The 21,103-nt window shown below is 40.9% G+C and overlaps 1 protein-coding gene across 1 annotated transcript; it reads left to right on the top strand.

Annotated features, from left to right (window-relative positions):
* The first annotated feature begins 14,156 nt into the window (after positions 1–14,156).
* On the top strand, positions 14,157–16,384 carry LOC147437626 (uncharacterized). The gene has a single exon (XM_086487133.1). The coding sequence runs from the start codon at positions 14,290–14,292 to the stop codon at positions 16,204–16,206; it is 1,917 nt and encodes a 638-aa protein (XP_086343259.1). The 5' UTR covers positions 14,157–14,289; the 3' UTR covers positions 16,207–16,384.
* Positions 16,385–21,103: the final 4,719 nt, after the last annotated feature.

The following is a 21,103-nucleotide window of genomic DNA, read 5'->3' as shown; positions in this document are numbered from 1 at the left end:
GCTCTCTGGCTATGGAATTAGAGCTTTTACTGGGAAACAAGCCAACATATAGATGCATGAAGGATGTCAGGAATCAATTGAAAGAGGTCTTAGTGCAAATGCAGATTGCTAGGGAGTTATGGATCAAAGGGTGTGGACCATTCTTGAAGACCAGACTGCCACCAACAAGGGACCTCAAACTCGAATGTAAGTGGGAGAACAGGAAACTGCTCTCCGGTGACTATTTCAGCTGGTCAAAGTAACCAGAAAAATGATGCAGCAAGAGAACCAGGCTGTCCTTAACTTCTTAGAATTTGTGCATGATTCCCCACTTCTCTTGTATGCTTTACCAGCAAGAGAGGCAGAGTTGCCAAGATTTTTTCCAGCACTTTATCCTCAACATCTAGAACCAGTCGATCGGCTCACATATTTCAAGATTACTGATGATCTTCACGATTGGTATGAGCGATCGACTGTGGAATGGAAAACTTGGCAAACACTGTTCAACGACGCTCTCCAACTAAATGATCTCCAGGAGCTAAAAGAGGAGGTGCAGAGGATCAAACTGTGTATGGGCTAGTGGAAAATTCATATCAGAGGCCTCACTAAGATCACCAACCAACTGCTGCAACTCACTTTTGAGTCCTCTAAACTGCCTGAAAAGGACATTACGGCTAAACCAGGCCTAGGACCACAGTATAGAGAGATGGCTAAGATTGTTTTTGAAGCTCAGATCAAAACCAATCAGCCTCTCGCAGAAGGATGGATCCATACAGCCTTGCATTGTCACAAACTGGCAAGAACTCGGATCACCAAAGGCAGACGCACGCTCTATGATCCTGACACCAAAACCTATCATCCTCTCATGCCTTATGAAATGGAGATGACCACAGAAAGGCGGGATCAGCTTGAGCAGAAGGCCATTTACAGACTCATTCAGAAGGAGAATGCTGGCACTGGGACTTCTCAGACGCCATCCAAGCCAAAGGGTAAACGAAAGCGGGTTCAGTGGAAGGATACTGGGTAGTTCCATCTCAGAATTCGGTCAAGGATTTTTCCTTCTTCTCAGTTAGCACAGACTTTGAGTCCTCGAATCAGACGGTGGATTTTTCCACCAGTTTTCCCAGCAGACGCTAGATTCTTCCACTCAGGGATTGGTGTCATTTGGCTGACGGCCCTTGGAATTACAATTATAAGGGTGTTCAACACTCAATGAGCAAAATTCTAGAAGAATCAGACGGTGGATTTTTGTAGTACAACTTGGCTTGATGCCCATGGAATTACAACTATAGGGGTGTCAAGCACTCGACAAGCAACATTCCAGGAGAATCGGACGGTGGATTTTTTCTCAAAAAAATTGGAATCTTGCCAAAATTCAAGAAAGGAGGGAAGGATGTAGATGGCTGAGACAGTCTCACTGGGTGGGAACCGGCTCTTGTGAGACGAACAGTGGATCAGTCAGTAATTACCACAGTAGTTACCACAGTGGATCAGTCAGTAGTTACCACAGTAATTCCCTAAGCATATAAATAGGACCCATTACATTGTAATCGGGTTGGCATGAGTCGTGGGCATGAATCGAGCCATTTGTCGGCTGTACCTCTGCTTAAGCTTTTGATTCATAATCCTTAGCCCTGAGTTGTTCTTGAGCTACATCATCTTTATTGTAATCTTTCATCTGTAATCCTAAATACAGCAGTACAGTATACTCCAGTCATACACTTTGTACTCATTCTCTCTGAGTCTGAATCTGAATATGAACATCATTCTCAATACTTCAGTCTGGTTCTCATTTCAGTAGATGTATTCCAGTTCAGTTTCTATTCCCTTGTCCAGTTTAATGTTTGAACTAACACATCACCAGTAGCTGTAAACTTCTAACACTAGAATCAGCTATCTAAAGATATCAACTCCAATTCCAATGTCATAAAATCTAATGTCTAACCAACCCAATATTTTTCATATTAAACTGATCACTTAATGTGGGAGAATAAATGGGAACAAGGGTTAAGATACAGATATGCTTATAGATTTATTTCAACACGGGGCAAATGGTAAAGGAGCCCAAATGAGAGATGGTCTATCAAAGAGCAAGGTTAACCAATGGAGCAAAAGACCTTAGCACTGGCTTCATTAAAGCCTCCAAAGGTAAGTGTTGAAATCCTTAGGACATAGTCTTTAAATTTTAAACTTTATTCAAGTAAAATACAAGCAGGCACGGGGGCAGCTTGTTTAAGCAGGGGGTTTGCCTGCTTACCAAGTTCAAATAACTTGCTACAAAGAAGGGGGCGAGCCCTAAAAAGGAGATATGTATGTAGTAAGTATGCACCTCACCAAGGACCCATAATCTCATGAAAGGAAAGGGGCCACATGACAAGTGTAGAGGCACATTGCTCAAGTAGGCAAGGGTTGTGCTTAAGCAAGGAGCGTGCTAGCTTAGCCTCACAAAAGGGAAAGAAAAACACTTGTCAAGAGGCTACACACCTTGCCCCAAAGGGAGCCAAGCTCTCATTGGCTAGACGACTACATAGCCCAATGAGCTTCAAGGAAAGCCTAGGGAAGGGGGTTGACCTAGCTATCTCTCTCTCTCTCTCTCTCTCTCTCTCTCTCTCTCTCTCTCTCTCTCTCATTTGAACATGCATGAGCTCTCTCTCTCTCTCTCTCTCTCTCTCTCTCTCTCTCTCTCATTCTTATCTTCACACACTCTTGTGAAGCAAGAACTCCATCTCCTTGTCCAAGCTTGAGAAGTTGAGTGCCTACTACCACAAGCTCTTGGCTATGGATGCAAATCCACACAAGAGAATGCTTATGCTTGCTTATCAATCTCTCTAATCTCCATTATCACTATGCTAAGCTATGCTACAAGAGCTATGAGTGATTATGTCCAAGGGGTTATTGCTTTCTCGTAGAGCTACTTCTACTTCTCTCTTCTTCCTCACTCCATGCCAGCTCTCCTCACTTTTCATGGTGTTTGAGGTCTTGGGATTGAGGTTGGGCATTCTTCAAGTTCATGCTAATCATGTTTATTGTTGTTACCATGCTAATGCTTGGTGAGTGAACTTCACCATCTTCACCTCATCAAGAATATTTCAAGGAAACACAATAAGCTGTATTGTAAACAAGTCTTCCGTCATGGAAGAATCTATAATACAAATGCCTATTAGAGGGGGGACCGGCTCCAACTAATCCGGTCCTCTATTGGTGTCAATTTCTCTAAACTCTCACTCTCTTTTACAAGTATTGTTCATGCCATGTTAATGAAGTAATGTGTTAGTGTTGCTCTCTCCATCCAAGCACTTTCTTTCTCACTCTATATCTACACATAGAGGAATGCTCAAGGAAATGCCCAATATGTTATTCACTTTCCGCTCCAACTCAAGTTAAAATGCTAATTCCATTACAACCTCTTTCTCACCTTTTTCTTCTCTTGTTTTCTCTCTTCCCTCTTTGAATTATGGTGTAGAGAAGTATGTGATGGTCTGGTGTTGGGGAACATTTGCCCACCGTCTTCGTGGAGCCATCTCCGCCTAGGTGGTAGGAGACTCGCTTCTTTCTCGTTCTTTTGGTGGGGGCTCTACTGTTGAAACTTGGGTTCTCCTTTGAGATGGAGATGCCTCATCAAGTAGTAAGTTTTTGAGCCCTTCGTACAGATCCTCCTCTTCTTTCCTTATCGGAGAGATTCCTCTTTTGAAAGTCTCACCAGGAGATTTCCCAGGTACTCTCTCTTCTTGGTGGGGAGTTTGGAGAATACCATGGGTGCGCAATTGCTGTAGCATTTCACCTTAGAGGGATGGGTTGCCCAAGGCTTGTTGAAGCCTAGAAATAAGATAGTTTACAAGCATAGGGGCATGATCAGTTGCTCTTTCATTAGCAAAATCAAATTCATTTCAATCTCTTTTCCCTTGTTAGCCATACTAGAAAATTTTAGGTGTAAATTTTTACTTGTACTTTGACACTTCAAGCCCTAGTTGCTATTCCTCTTTACCTTCAAAGATAAGCACTCAAGCATCTATACCCGTGGCTCAAATATTATTAATTGCAAGGAATAGAAGAGAGGGTTCAACAGAGCCAAGACAAAATTGGTTCCTGTCAAGCTTCTAATAGCTCAGTAATGGTTAAGCCATAGGCAAGCCCCGTAGGACTCCATTATTAAAACCATAACTCTCAATGGTATCCCCATTAACTGCATAAAGCAGGCATGCTTCAAGGATTAAAAAACCCTATTCTACTTACCCTTTTGCAATTAATAACACCAACCATTTGTAGATGGCTTGAGGACCTATCTTCTTGAGCAAGAGAAGAGAAACCAATAGCTCTGATACCAATGTAACATTTAATGCAATGGTAAGTTATGTGTAGTGGAAATTGATAACATATTGAGCATTTCATTAAGAACAAGTTCCTAATGAGCATAGAGAGAGTACTTAATTTGAGAAAGAAACATAGCAATTTACACCCAGCTAATTTGGCATTGATAATACTTGAAAAGAGAGAGAAATAGAACAATTGACAACAATTGAGGACCGGATTTACATGGAGCCGGTCGCCCCTCCATAAATGCTTTGTATTATAGCTTCTCCCATCAAAGGAGACTTTTGTACAATACAATCTTTGTGTTCCTTGACAAAACTAGTTGGTGCAATGAAGATGGAAGCTTCATGCACCAAATTATGCTTGAAAAACACACCTAGTGTCCCTAGCCTCAGTCCCAGGACCTCACACACCTTTAAAATTGGTGAGAGCTAGCAGGGAATGAGGATGTATTGAGAGAAAGAAGATGTATCTTACAAGAAATAAGTATTATCCTCACATAATCACTCTAATAACATAGCTTAGCTTAGTAATTAGCATGGTAGAGGAGATGAGCATGCCATTGAAGCTTGGCTCTTGGTTCGATTTGCATTCCATAGCTAAGAGTTATTGGTGTAGGCCTCTACTTCTCAATGCTTGGAGAAGGAGATGGAGTTCTTCTTGCACACATGAGTTGTGTGTGTGTGTATGTGTAGCAATGTGTTAGACTAAAATGCAGCCCTCTCTCTCTTCTTGGTCGACCCCTCTTGCAAATTACTCATGCTGGCCTCTCATTGGCTCCTGCAAAGCTTCGCCAATCATAAATTAGAAGCATAATTGATAGCCTTGTGACATGTGTCCCCCTTTTCCCTTTTGTGAGAGCTTTAGGTAATTAAACAATTCATTTAAACTCTCATTGGACCTTTTTGTCTTCTAGTGGCCAATAGGAAGCAGGCAAGCCATTGGGCTGCTGGATGCTCATTGGACCCCTTGGTAGACTATCCAATAGTCTTCTAGGGAGCTTAATTTCTATTGGTTTTTTTATCAAGCATTTTTAAATTGATTAGACTAATTTTATTCTAGCCTAATTCTCATTAGTCCACCTCTATGGCCATCCAATAGGGTTTGAGGGGAAATTGGGGACAACTGGCCTAGGAGCCTACCATGTGTCCATTCTTTCCTTTGGGGAAATCTTGGGAGTGTGTGTGTGTGTTTCTCTCTCATCCCCTACCATTAGGGCTCGCCCCCCCCCCCCCCCCCCCTTCCTAGGGATGTGGGAAGACTTTTTAGTCTTCCCATGACCATCCGCCATTGGAGAATACAATTAAATTTAGGAACTTTAGCCTATGGAAGTCTTGATGGAGCTGAACCTTAGGTCTTTTAAGCCACATTGAAGCACATTTCTCTTTTGCAGATTGTCCCCCTTTGGATCCCTATCTTCCCTCCTTTGGATCCCTGACAGAGACCGGTCTGGCAGCCTTACCAATATTCTAGCTTTTACTCCCCTGGTACTTCCCCATATTAAATGATCAGTTTAACATGAGAAAATCATTTGGGAGAATTAGATATCAGTTTTTATGACAGTTCAGGCTGAATTCGAAACAACCACAAGAACCGCTTCACCAATCGTCCCAAAATGTCAAAAGCTCATTCCAGTCTCTAGAAATAGACACCAACAGGATTGCCAAAGTGTTAGGGGATCATAGCCCTAACAGAGATTCAATAAGAGAGACACACAATGCAGGAGAAAGATACAACGGTAGACTACACATTAAGTCATAGAACTGCAAAGCATATGAATAATAAACACCATGATTGAGAGAAAGAAGGTACCGCTTTACTGTGTATTCATCATCATCATCAGATTACAGACCAAAAATGGCAGTACGACTGCAAGAAATTTTTGGAATTAGGGTTGCAGAGAAATGCACACAGCTTGGAGAAGACAAAGGAAGCTCAAGGCACACAACTGAGAGTGTGTTACTTAGTGTGCAATGGAAAGATAGATAGCCCTAGAGTGATTGGCATATATACAATGCACGGGGGGAAAAACCTCCTAAAGAGGGAAAAAATGCCCCAGCAGTCCTAGTGTGTTCACACACATCACTACCACATGTATATGGTAACAAATTGTTGGAATTAGGGTTGCAGAGAAACGCACACAGCTTGGAGAAGAGGAAGGAAGCTCAAGGCACACAACTGAGAGTGTGTTACTTAGTGTGCAATGGAAAGATAGATAGCCCTAGAGTGATGGGTGTATATACAATGCACAGGGGAAAAAACCTCCTAAATAGGGGAAAAATGCCCCGGCGGTCCTATTGTGTTCACACACATCACTACCACATGTATATGGTAACAAATTCCCCTTGGAGTGATGCGATGAACAAAAGCTGGCACATGAGTAAAGGGAAGTGCCATGCCCTGAGGACATGATCAGTCCACAAAGGGGAGTAATCCTAAAGCTTTGCGGAAAGCTTCGAGCTTCTCATGAGACAATGCCTTTGTGAAAAAATATGCAAGGTTGTCCTGTGTTGGCACATAAGCCAAGTTGATCTCTCCTACTGAGAGCCTCTCCTTGACATAGTGGTAATGCACCTCAATGTGCTTTGTGCAAGCATGAAAAACTGCATTCCTCACAATTGCCAATGCGCTCTAACTGTTAATGTATATAGTGTTGGTAGTGTCTTGTCCAAATCAGCCATAAGGCGTCTGAGCCATACACACTCAACCGTAGCTGTGAATACTGCCCTGTACTCAGCCTCACAACTAGAAGTGGCCATAGTAGGTTGCTTCTTGCGTAACCATGATATACATGAACTGCCACGCATGAAAAAAAAAACCACTTGTGGACACTCGCGTGTCAAAACAATTAGCTCAATCTGAGTCCAAAAAAGCATGTAAGTCTGGCAGCAATGATCCCCCCTTGGGATAAAACAAGACAAGACGTAAAGTGCCACTAAGGTAGTGAAAAATCCTCTTGACAGCCTGCCAATGCTTAGACCCTAGGCTATACATAAATCTGCTGACTTGTGAGACTGCAAACTGAATATCCGGCCTCGTGTTGCATACATAAATGAGGCAGGCAACAACAGTTTGGTAAAGAGTGACATCACAGGATCACCAGCATCATGTAGACTTAACTTCAAACCTATTTACATGGGAGTGGCAATAGGTTTGCAATCCTCAAGTCCAAACTTACATAGCAATGTCTCTATGTAACTTTTTTGACACAAGGAAATACCACCATTACACTGCTTAAACTGTATACCCAAGTAATGATGCAACATCCCCAAATCTTTCATCTTGAAAGTAGTATTCAAATTAGCCTTCAAATTCAGCAATGTGTGTCTCATTGGGACCAGTGATCAGCGAATCATCCACATAAAGAACAATAATGAGAAGTACATCACCCTCACGCTTCACATACAATGTGATTTCTATTGGATTGCTACGAAAGCCTTGTTTGAACAAATGAGTGTCATCCTTCTCATACCAAGCACAAGGAGATTGCTTCAACCCATACAAAGCCTTCTTACATCTGCACACTTTTTCCTCTTGTCCTTTCTTGACACACTGTGAGGTTACATTACATAAACTTCCTAAAATATGTCACCATTCAAGAAAGCAGTAACAATGTCTGATTGATGTACATCCCAACCAAAATGAGCTGCCAATGCACAAAGAAGACACACAATAGTCATATGACAAGTGGGAGCAAAAGTCTCTTCATAATCTATGCCTTTTTGCTATGCATAACCCTTATGCGATCAATCCCACCATCCGGCTTGCGTTTCAACTTGTAAACCCACTTCGTACCAATGACCTTTTTGTTAGGAGGCAAATCACATAAAGTCCATGTGTCATTTTCTGTAAGTGCATCATATTTTGATTGCATGGCATCCATCCAATTTTTTGAATTGAGGTTCCTCAACATCGTGTAAGCTAGACACAGCCAAAGCTTAACAATCTGATGCATAAGATGAATGCGTACAGCCTGAACGAGTATGACTAGACAAATGTGCATCCAATTTACCGTCACGCAATGTATGCACCAGCCATTTTGGCATACCTCTAGGCTGCTCATTTTCAGCCCTTTCCTCATCAAGTACATCAAGTACATCTGCATCAGTAATAGGCTGATTTGTAACATTGTTGGAAACCCCCATTGGAATTTACATTCAAACTTCCACCACTGAAAAGAGGCAACAAAGTGTCATAAATGTCCTGTGAGCTTACATTACTGTCTCTCGTACATGACAGCAAACACTACATCTCGTGAAACCAAAATACGATTTGTTTGCGGATGATACAACCTGTAACCTTTTCTTTCAACACTATAACCAACAAAAATACATTTGATAGCCTTATCATCCAATTTTTTGCACTGTGTTTGTGTCACCAAAGCATATGCCAAACATCCAAAAACACGCAAGTGCTCAATAGAAGGCTTTCTATCATGCCATGCTTCATATGGAGTAATAGACTGTAAAGCTTTCGTAGGACACTTGTTAAGAACATAAGTGGCACACATGATGGCCTCAAGCCAAAAAGAATGCGGCAAAGCTTGACTTTTGACCATACATCGTGCCATTTCCGTAAGTGACCTGTTTTTCCTCTCAGCAACACCATTTTGTTGAGGCGTATAAGGCACTGTACATTGGTGTTTTAGCCCATGACTAGCTAGAAATTCATTAAATTCATGAGACATATACTTCCCCCCTCGATCGAAACGAAGGGTGCCCATAGTACATTTTGATACATTTTCAGCCATAGCCAAAAATTGTTTGAAGCACATAAAAACTTCGGACTTCGCTTTAAGCGAAAATACCCATGCATTCCTGGAGTAATCATCAATGAAAGTCATGAAGTAAAGGTAATTTCCCAAGGACGGAGTTTGCATGGGCACACAAACATCACTATGCACAAGCTACATGTGGCCCTAACTGAACCATCCTTTGGAAACTTCGAACGCTGCATTTTATCCAAAATATAGCCTTCACAAACATGTTTGAAGGGTGCTTCAAGAGGCGGTAAAGAAGCAACCATATCAAATTTCTGCAGACGCAACAAACTGGCAAAGTTTAGATGCCCAAAACGTGCATGCCACAGTTTTGCATTTGAAACAGCCCTTGAATCTGCAACTGCATTTGCAAAATTTTGTCCACATTGGTCATACAAAGTGAGCTTATACAGCCCACGGCACAAAAGGCCAGATGCAACAATTTCATCACCAAAATTGAGATCATGAACTATACATCTGTCATCCATAAATTTGAGTACAAATCCAAGTCTAGCAAGTGCGGATACAGACAAAAGGTTGTTCTTGATCCCAAGTACATAAAGTGCATCAACAAGTGTGAAGGAACTGCCATTTGTAGTAGTAAGCACGATCTTTCAAACTCCTTGAACCAGATAAGAGGCATTGTTGGCACAAGTGACTGAATTCCCATGAGGGACAGACTTGAGAGATGTGAACAATTCACAATGTGAGGTAATGTGCTTTGTAGCACCACTATCGAAATACCACACATGTGAATCTGCAGCACAACTGACATGCACGCATCATGGACAACACGATTGTAAGTGCACTCTGCACTAAAATCCCATTTTGCATCAACATTAGCATCACAGTCTCCCTTCACAGAAGACTCAACAATGATTGCATTTGTAGTGGAACCAGCATTTGCAGTGGAACCACCCTCTTTCTTCTTAGCCTCTTTGGCCTTCAGCTTAGGACATTGCTTGATCAAGTGATCATTAGATTTACAATAATGGCAACGCATCTTCTTTTTGCCCTTATCACCAGAATTTCTAGACGAATTGATGCCAGCAGAAGCATTAGGAACAGAATTCTGGCCACTCGCAGTAGAACCATAAGAAGTGGCTGCATTGTTGTTACCACCCTTTCTTTGAGAAGCAATAAAATCCTTTTCAACTGCACGCTGCCTCGTCCTGTTTTTTCTGGAAAGTGACTCTTGGAACAACAATGTGCATAATGCATCAAACTTGACAACTTTACGATTTCCTTGGGTCACAAGTCTCCAAGTACTAGCAAAAGTCTGGTAAGAATCTGGTAAGGCATCAAGAACAGTCTGCACAAGGGAACTGTCTGAAATGACTTCACCGGCAAAAATAAGTTGGTCATTGATATCCTTGACACTAGTAAGGAAAGTGTCCATATCATCTTCCTCATGCATAATCTTCGATTCCAGCTCTTTACGCAACAAAGCAATTTTAGCCTCATTTTGCGGCTTGCATAAAGACCTGCTAGAATATCCCAAGCTTGTTTTGCAGATTTTGTTCAACGAATGTAAGAAGTGATGGTGCGCTTCATAGACAATGCAATCAATGCATGAACCTGTGCATCCTTTACATCCCAACAAGCTTGTTCTACCGTAGGCAAAACAACTCTAATAGCAACAATTCTTGCAGCAAGACCTGCAACATCCTCATCGCCTACATGACGTACATCAATGCCCTGCACAATATTCTAGACACCCTTTGACACAAGAACATGTTGCATCATGTAAGCCCACATAGGGTAATTGTCCCCATCCAAAATCTATCCTCAACAGCAAACATCTTGAACACATCTGTGTTGTTGTCAGCCATGGAAAATGCCTGCACATGATGTGAAAACTGCCCTAAATGAGGAGAAACTGAGTGAGACGTGCTATATAGCACAACCCACAGTAGACTGAATGGGACCTATTATGCAGAAAATGGCACTGAAAAAAATTATGCACTAAATGACAAAATTGCCTGTGCAGACCTGCCTGCAGTGGAAACGAAGGCCGAAATGAGCCCGAATCAGAATATGAGCAGACTGAGCTCTACTAACTTGCCCGAAATTTTTATCGACCTGCAAACGCTCGCCAAAGCTCATTGAAATCGGAGAAAGTGAGTAGGCATGTGCTGGAGCCCGGGAGGATGCAACCTACTCTGATACCAATTGTTGGAATTAGGGTTGCAGAGAAATGCACACAGCTTGGAGAAGACGAAGGAAGCTCAAGGCACACAACTGAGAATGTTTTACTTAGTGTGCAATGGAAAGATAGATAGCCCTAGAGTGATGGGCATATATAAAATGCACGGGGAAAAAAACCTCCTAAAGAGGGAAAAATACCCCGATGGTCCTAGTGTGTTCACACACATCACTACCACATGTATATGGTAACAGAAACCCAACTGCAAACTGCCCATTGGTTACACCAAAAAGCTGCTACACGCCATGAGACAACTCGGGTATTTAAAACTACCTAGGCATTAGGGACTTGTGTAAACATGCCCCTAAGATTTAAAACTAAGACCTTAGTTACACTAAAAAAGGTAAGTACCTTGACACATCACGCACTAACAATGTCAATGTCTGGAAATATAATTTTATGATTGTTAAATTGCTACTATGTGCATAACATGTAATTTTATCACACCCGGCACACATGGAATCTACATTTTCTTCACAATCATGTAGTCATAAATAATTAAATTCTAAGTCGGGATGTGAATATTCAATTGTTGTTTTCAAATGCTGGCACCAAAAAATTCAAAGTGGAAATTAATGAAACAAGGCATCTAGAGACAGACATTAGCATTGCCTTTCACTGCGACTGGATGGAGAGAGAGAGAGAGAGAGAGAGAGAGAGAGAGAGAGAGAGAGAGAGAGAGAGAGAGAGAGAGAAGAAGAAAGACTATAGATCAAAGAGCAGAAAAATAAAACATACCTTAGAAAATTTGAAGAGTGCTCGGTTGTACACGAGCTGAAACTCCCTTGGCATACATCTTCCCTTTCTACATGTCAAAAGGTAGTGCCAATAAAACATACCTTTAAAATTTGAAGGGTGCCCCGTTGTACACGGGCTAAAACTCCCTTTGCATTTACCCTCCCTTTCTGCTCCAAAGGCAGTGCCAACAAAGTATGTTGATAAAAAAATCTGCTCTGCCAATGTCGACTCTCGAGTCTCATCCGCATGGCTACCAGTCGATCGATGCTTTTTCTAGGCCTCCTCGGACCTCAATTCTCAAGAGCCTTGTTTTTGTCTACAGTCGACACAAGCCATGGCAACCCATGGGAGTTGCTGCTCTAAACTACACCTTCGTTCACCAATTGAAACTTATAGGTTGGTAAAAGCAAGAGTTTCGCAAAAGCAATGAAAACTGCAGCATTGACAAAAATATTTCGAGCCTATTTATTGGACGACTCGGGAGTTGGAAAGAAACTCCCCTCAATGCTAACTTGGGTCCAAGGGAGGAGAAGTAGTAAGCACAAGACCTACGTTTTTTTCCAATACAAGAAAGTGATCGACTTTAACTATCATGGACATTGTGAATCTATTTTTTTAATGCTATGTTCTTCAGCAAGTAGTCCAGCAGGAGTTTTGATCATTGTAGACACAAATACAAGAAACACATTAGTGCTTGCCTTAGCTTCTAAGGACGTGGAGCCTCGACGGTAGCTGCGTCTATGGGAGCTGGATTGACATCCTCCTCCATTGGTGCTCCCAAGAGAGCACAAGAAGGGTGATGCACACACAAAAAGGAAGACCTCTACTTCTCCCTCAAGTGGCGCCACCAGAAGGATGATACATGCACATAAGGAAGAAAAAGAAGAACATGAAATAAAAGATAGCCTTGATGTGGATGTCTTTAGTGCTTATAGTGAAAGTAGAAAGATACACTTTATATATTGGAAAAAACTTAGAATCAAACTTTTCCCCTACTTGAGCTTGACCCAAAAGAGTCAAATTTCAACAGATATTGATGCACTTGTAGTGTACATAGACCATGTGAATGCAGACACCTTCACAAAGAGGAAATCCTTGCGCACTTGACCATGGGACATGGGATGGTTCTTTAAAGAGAGAGGTACATAAATGTCAACATCCTTTTTCTTTTTTTTAATACCATTCCAAGCTTTGCTTTGACTAGTTTTACGGGATTGCGCCCACTCACCCACATCACATGTCTCCGAGGTTGAACCATAGTGGGGAGTTGGCCTAGTGGTAAAGGTGAGGGGCTTTATGTAAATGTCAACATCCGGACCTACAAGAAATAGGAAAAAAGAAAATTTGTTGCCATGTGGCACTAATCAACAAGCTTTATCCAATGGTACACAATTGCACCCAAAACGCAACCCTTTACTAAGGCCTTTCGTAGTCCAAAAATCTTCTAAGTTCAACTCGATCACTACATATGTTTTGCTATGGATGAATATTTGGGAAAATTACCAAAATACCTTTGAAAATTGTGGAAATTCGCAAAATACCCCTCAAATTTCAAAGATTCTTAATATACCTCTCATATTTTATTGAAAGTTCGCAAAATGCCCTTCAATTTCGCCAATATCCCCTAAAATACCCCTCAATAACCTCGAAAACATAGCTGAAAAACAACTTCTTTTGCAACTCTTTATTGGAAGATTAGTTCTCCCTCGATAGAAGATGATAGAAGTAGGATCTTGAATGGTATCGTGGGCTCTTAAGATGAAATTGTTCATCATTATTATGCATAGGTGCCGCTATTTGCGAGCTCATTGGTGAATAGTTTTGTCCAAGACACTTAAAGATAGAACTTTATTGTCATAAAGATGAGAATATGCAAAAATTGGGGCAAATCCATCCCAAAATGATACAAGGTTATATTGGAAATTTTTGAAATTTGAGGGGTATTTTGGGAATTTTTGCAAATTACAGGGGTATTAATTTTTCCCATATATATTTTAAGAAACCTTACACAAATATTGAATTGTATCTTGATAGCCGCAAAGAATAACTATCCCTAGTGGGTGCTCTATTGTCGTCCAATTTGGCAGTGTAAATTAATATTAAGGGGGTCAACAAACTTACTATTTGGGCGTTCAACCCCCACCCAAGCATTGCTCATTCTAAAGCCCTTCGTAAACGAGTGAGACTCGTACAGGTAGAGAGAGAGAGAGAGAGAGAGGGTGTGGGGAACTCTTCAGGAGATCGATTCCAGTGTCGCTCAAAGGAGCAGAGAAGCCGTGGATATGTCGTTCATAAAATGAGCAGGAAGACAATGAAGGGAGCCAGAATACGCAAGGACCCTTTCTCGAAGCTGAGCTTTGACACGATCCTCAACGCGTTGCACAACAGCCATGGCGAGCAAGCTCTTGAAGATACGCTTTCGAAACTCTCTGGGCAGCTCCGGACCTGCGATGTGGAGGAAGTGCTCAAACACACCAAAAACCTAGAACATGCTAAGTTGATTTTCAATTGGGCTGGCAAGCAACAGGGCTATAAACATGATACCAGTGTGTTTAATGTATATATCGCCCACCTTGGATCTGCCAAAAAATTCGACAGTGTGCGGGAGATTCTTGAGCAAATGCGTCTTGAGGAATGCCATCTTAATGATTGGACCTTCACTTCTCTGATTAAGAGCTATGGTGTTGCTGGTATGGCCAGCCAGGCTACTCAAGTGCTTGATTTGATGCAGCAGTATGACCATGAGTGCTCTATTGCTGTGTATGGCACCCTCTTGACCATTCTCTTGAAAGATGGCTTGAGCGATCAAGCGGAGCTTGTGTATCAGCGTATGCATGAGGATGGAGTTGAGCCCAATAATCACGTGTTTAGTATCTTGCTTTATGGGTTTGGGAAGCTTGGCAAAATTACTCGCGTTTATGAGGTCTATTGGGAAATGGTATCGGCAGGTTGTGTGCCTGATGAGATCACGCAACATTCCATTCTGGATGGTTTATGCAAAGGCGGCATGGTAGATGAAGCGCAGAAAATCTTTGAAATAGTGCTGAAAGGAGGCTCTGTAGAGGCATACAACATTCTGCTAAATGGGCTCTGCTTGGCAGGCAGAATGGAAGAATCCTTACAGCTTCTTAAGGAAATGAAGCAAAAGAACAAGCTTCCCGACATAGTGTCGTACAATACGATCATCAATAGCTATAGCAAAGCAGGGAAATCAGACGATGCTGTGCGACTATTCCAAGAAATGGGGGAGAATGATGTATTACCGGATAGACGCACATACAATATGTTGATTGATGGATTATGCCGAGAAAAAAAAGTTGACAATGCAATCCAATTTTTTGATCAGATGGTCAAAAGCGGTTGCTCGCGGGACACTGTCACATATACTTCGTTAATTCATGGGCTTTGTGAGGCAGAGAAATCCGATTTAGCTAGGAAGTACTTCGACGAGATGCAAGAGAAGGGTTTTGAGGGAGACTCTGTGCTCTACACGTCGCTCATAAAGACCTTTTTTAAGTCAGGGCAAGTAAATGATGCAAGCAAAACATTCACGAGTATGGTGAAGGCGAATTGTCAGCCAGATGTGGTGACGTATGCGACGATTATACACGGATTTTGCAAAGCTTTGAAAGTGGACATGGCAGAAAAGATATTAAGAGCGATGATACAGAGGGGTTTCAACCCCCAAAGTGCCACTTACAGCGTTATGATTGATGGGTATTGTAAAAGCTCTCAACTAGGTAAGGCCTACAAGCTCTTCCAATGGCTTGTTACGGCCGGTGTGCCGATTGATCGAAGCCTCTACAACATCTTTATCTCATGTTTTGGTAAGGCCGGTCATATTGCAGAATCAAAGAGAGTATTTGAGAGTATGGTCAAGCAAGGTCTCAGCCCAAATGTAGTGACCTTTATGTGTATCATAGCCTCCCTTTGTAAAATAGGAAAAGTAGACGAAGCTTATGGGTATTATAAGAGAATGGCTATTTTTGGTGTCACACCAGACTCTATCATGTTTAATACACTCATACACGGGTTCCTAAAAGCTGGAAGGGATGGAGAAGCTACCATGCTCTGGAAGACGATGAAGTCGCTAGGGTTTGCATTGGATGCTTGTCTTCAACGTTATGTCGAAAATGGCTACTTTATCAGAGTAATTCCTGATGCTAATAAGCTACATCGGAAGGGACCTTTGAGACACTCCTTGGCGGGGTAAAATGTAAATTTGTGTGTGTGTGTGTGTGTGTGTGTGTGTGTGTGTGTGTGTGTGATATACTATTTGGCACACATTATTCACATGCTTATAAGAATTGATGAATGGAAAATTTTGATGGAGATACGCTCTTAGCCAGAGTTTCTAGGGCGCCTAACAGGGTTGTGCCAAGCCTGGATTACTTTATGTTGACAAATTGTGAAGAGCCCTCCTGCTATGATGAGGCTATATTACAGGATGACAAGCTAAAATGCGAAGTTGCTGATCGGCCATATTGGCATTTTGCTAGGTTTGACAGAAGTATGAACAAGGTATACTTCTTGTCAATGGTGAGGCCTTTTAACCATTGCCATTAGCATGAACGATTTGTACATTTCAGAGTAGTAGGCAAGGGCAGTTCAGAAAGGCAGTTTCACGTCACTTTACCCAGAATTTCGAATGGGCTAGCTGTCTGACCATGGTGCATGGATGATCGAAAGTATCCTTTCGATGTCTTTGCAAGAAAATATGCAGCTGCTTCTGGCTCATAATGAGCTTGCATTGTTCATGATACAAGTACTAGGCCTACTCTGTATGGGTTCAGTAATTGATGGACTTGCCCCCTTCATGCTTTGTGAAGCATGTGTATGTCTTTTTTACTAGAACATCTAAAGAAGGGGCTTATGTCTTTACTATTGGTGCTCCTGATTGAGGGGAATCCTTTGGTGGAAACATTGTTAATAACAAGGACTTGTTGTCATCCCCACCTCTCTTTCACAGAACTTCTGCGTTTGGCATTTGTGATTAAATATGGCGTTAATCTTTCATGTTTGAAATCAGCTGGCATGCTAAAACATGCTCTAAAAGGAGAAGGGAGAAAGGCATAGAAATGCTTGTGTGCCTTTGATTAGCTAGTGAATGGGGTCCCTTCATTGAACAAACTTATGGGACACATTTCCATATTGTTTTAGAATGCCTGTGGGAATAAAAGCTACAAGGTTACATATGGGAAAAATGATAGAAGAGGATCGTCTATCTTTCAATGGATTCATCTTCTGACTTGGGAGTGTTGCTATCGCATGGAGTAGCAAGCATGTGAATAAAATTAATGGGCTATGTGTCATGTGAGGCATGTGCTCATACATTGTATCACCTCTAGTCTCAGCAACATTGGATACATCTTCTGACTTGGGAGTGTTGCTATCGCATGGAGTAGCAAGCATGTGAATAAAATTAATGGGCTATGTGTCATGTGAGGCATGTGCTCATACATTGTATCACCTCTAGTCTCAGCAACATTGGATACAGCATCTTTCAGGTTCCACATTTGTTTCCTTCCATTTTTTTGTAGCTTTATCTCCTTGCTCTTTCGATACAGTTTAATTAGAATAAAACGCTAATAAGAAGCACCACTTCTTTGCATGTGGGAAAATGTCGTTTATTGGTATTGATGTTTGTGAGTGGTGCTGAGAAATCAGTCCCATGCATGCCCTCAAATTACAAACTACCAACACATCTCTAACAAGTTAATTAAAAATCAATATGGCCTTTTCTATTAAATCACATATTGAAACTTCAATTGCAAAGCAAATAATCTTCTCCTTCTTCCCTAGCTCTCTCCCTCCCTCTCTCTTCCATAGCCCACATAAACCACATAAACACACTTGACACACTCGAGAGGTTCCAAAGTAAAGAAAGCATAAACTGCTAAGTTTAGGCAATGACTTAAATTCCATACAAAACCAATCGATTATAAAATTATGCAATTATATTTTTCCACTCAACCATTCCATCATTTTAGGGTTGATCTTTGTGCACGCGAACTAAGTAATACTATGTGTGCCCTTGAGCTTCTCTTTTCTTCTCAATTTTTTGAGTGTGTATTCCTTCAACTTTAAATCCAACAATCGATATTAAAGTATGTGTAGGCTCACTCTATGTTGTTACAAGAGACTCAATTTAGGGGAAAACAAGTTAAGCAATGTGCTGTTGATCAAGCCTTTGTCACTTCTTAGAGGAGGAGCAATAAAATTGCTACTTTAATTTTCTTTCTTTGGGTAGTGCACTTACGAATGTACCTTCATTACTAGCTGAAAACAAGCATGGTAATATGCATAGTGCCTAAGGTTAGATGGAGGGGGATAGTTCTCTAATGAGTATTAGTTTTTTGAAAAGGCACGGAATTTAGAGGAAGTTTTCATTCAAGTATACTCTACGACAAAATGGTGTTGCTTAGTGGAAGAACATGCAGATTACAGAAGTCATAAGGGCAATGATGACTAAGAAAAATATGCATATGCTGGTGGATGAGTTGCATGCAAAGTTGGAGCGAAAAGCTCAAAAATGTGTGTACATTGTTTATTCTCTTGACTAGAAGGATATAAGTGATACAACCGTGTCATTGGTCAAGTGAGGGTGATTAGGGATGTGGTTATTAATGAATTGAAGAGATGGTATGCCGATGTAAAATATGTTCTTGCGGTGGGGTTGATGTAAAGAAGAATGTGGATTTTTAGGTGCACAATCCTGAGTTTTGAATGGATCACAAGGGTCACCTAGTTCAAGTCATGCTAAGAATCCAAGGGGTAGCAGGCTACGTATGAAGGTAAGTCCTGTAAATTCATCAAATGTATCAAGAGAAGGGGAAGAAAAGGTTGATGCCCTAAGGATGCCAAATTTGAATGTAGATCATGATGATAGAGATTCAAGTGGCTTGGAGAAAAGTTTTGATGAGGAGTTTGGTATACCCTTCATAAAGACTCTAAGTGCTTGAAGGAGTTTGGTATACCCTTCATGAAGCCTCTAAGTGCTTGAAGGTAGGAAAAAAATAGGGCACTTGGCAGTGATCTTGGACCACAAATATCTAGAAGGGTAAGAAATCCAATGCATGATGTATGATAGTTATGTGGAGTGCCATTGTGCATATATGGCAAAGACTTTATTGAGTGTAGAGCCTATGTGTTTTGAGAATTCTATTGGAGATCCACAGTGGGATCAAGCTATGGATGAAGAGATGTTTACATAATTTGGTTATTTTCTGAAAGGAAAAAATGTGATTGGATGTAATTTAGTTTACAAGGTGAAACAAGATGCAAATGGCTCAGTGAGGAGGTGCAAAGCTAGATTTATATAGCAAAGGGCTATGCAAAGACATATGGAATTGAGTATGAGGAGACTTTCAGTCTTGTTATGCTTTGGCAATAGCAAAGGGTGGGGTTTTGCAGCATATGGTGTGAAGAATACATTCTTGCATGCTAACTTGCAAGAAGAGGTGTATATGGAACGTCTACAGGGATATGAAGATACAAAAAATCATGAATATGTATATAAGATGAGGAATATCTTTAGGGGCTAAAGAAAGCACCTAGAGCTAGGCATGAGAGGATTACAACCTATTTGCTTATTTGTTTTTGTATGGCATGAGAGGATTACAACTTATTTGCTTACTATAGCTTTTTTCATGGTTGATGCAGATATTGTAATCATATGCATCTATGTCTATGATTTGATTGTTGTTTGGTGGCAATCATGGGGCAAAATTTGAGCATGTGAAGAGCATTTGTAAGGTAGTAATTTGATATGAAGGATATGGGAGAGTTGAGTTACTTCCTAGGAATTGGAATTATGCATACAAAAGAGGGAAAACGGTTGTCACAAAGGCAATATGCATTCAATATGTTGTCAAAGTATGGTGCATCTAGTTGTCAGCCTAATGCAATCCCCTTCTGATCAAATTTTGAAGGTGTAAGCTGATATGGGTGATGTGTTGGAGAATGCCACCATATACAAGAAGACTTTGGGTAACCTAAACTACTTGACAATCTCACAAGATAATATTTTTGTTTCATTGTTGGGCTTGAGAGCCAGTTTATGTAGCTTCCTAGGAAGTGAGACTTGGGTGTAGTGAGGTGCATATTGCACTATGTAAATGCTAAATTGGATTATGCACTCATCTATGAGGATATCATGTAGGTGCACTCTATGGTTACACAGTTTTGCGGATTAGGTTGGTAGTCTTTCTGGTCGGTGACTATTGGTAGATTCACGTTCTCACTTAGAAGTGGTACTATCACACAAAGCAATAAGAAGTGATCCATGATTGCTTTTTCAAGTACAAAGACTGAATACAAGTGTGATGGAGTGGTAAAATGGATAGAGATGCTACTTGGAGAGTTGGGCATATAGTTTTAGAGGCCAATTGTCACCTACTATGTATGACAACCTTGGTAGCATACAATTGGCATGACAAAAGGATTATACTAAAAAAATTCACTAAATTTTACTTTGTATCCTACAAAATATAAGAAATTTTATAAAAGATAATTACCTTTTCCTATAAAATACAAGTCTCCTTTTTTAGTTAATCAAGATATTGCTTGATAACTATTTGCCTTATAAAATTTACATTTCATCATCTAATGTGCTTTGAAGCAACAATGTCAAAGTACCACATTTAAGAATGTGCAGTAACTTCCACAGATGCAAAATGATGGGAAGGATCATATTGACAATGTGCACTATATCCACTATGTGTCCTTCACAACATGATCTTGATTTGCATTAGATAAGAAACTTAAACTCTACCATCTACTTTGCACGATTGATGAAAATAACATAAAACGTGCATCCACCCATAGAAGCAGTCTTCGCATGACCTGCACATCAAAATGCGCTATCTTCAACATTTTTTTTTTACATGCCTGTAATGAGGAAATGATGCATTTTCCTGCTTTCCAAATTGAAAATCCTTGCAAAACTTATGCATTTTAGCCATCTTTAATAGTGGCAAACCCATCACACATTGCTGACTTTTCATAGTTTTTGTGTTTGTCTATTCACATGTCCAATATGGTTATGCCAAATGTCTACATCTCTAACAACTCCTGAACCTTGTGCAAGCATGAAAGCTTTAATCTTAGGT

Source organism: Adiantum capillus-veneris, chromosome 17 (genome assembly GCF_014529385.1).
Source record: "Adiantum capillus-veneris isolate H3 chromosome 17, ASM1452938v2, whole genome shotgun sequence".
In the NCBI taxonomy this organism is placed as follows: domain Eukaryota; kingdom Viridiplantae; phylum Streptophyta; class Polypodiopsida; order Polypodiales; family Pteridaceae; genus Adiantum; species Adiantum capillus-veneris.
Note: the sequence above shows the minus strand (reverse complement) of the source record. Positions and strands in the feature narration are given on the sequence as shown.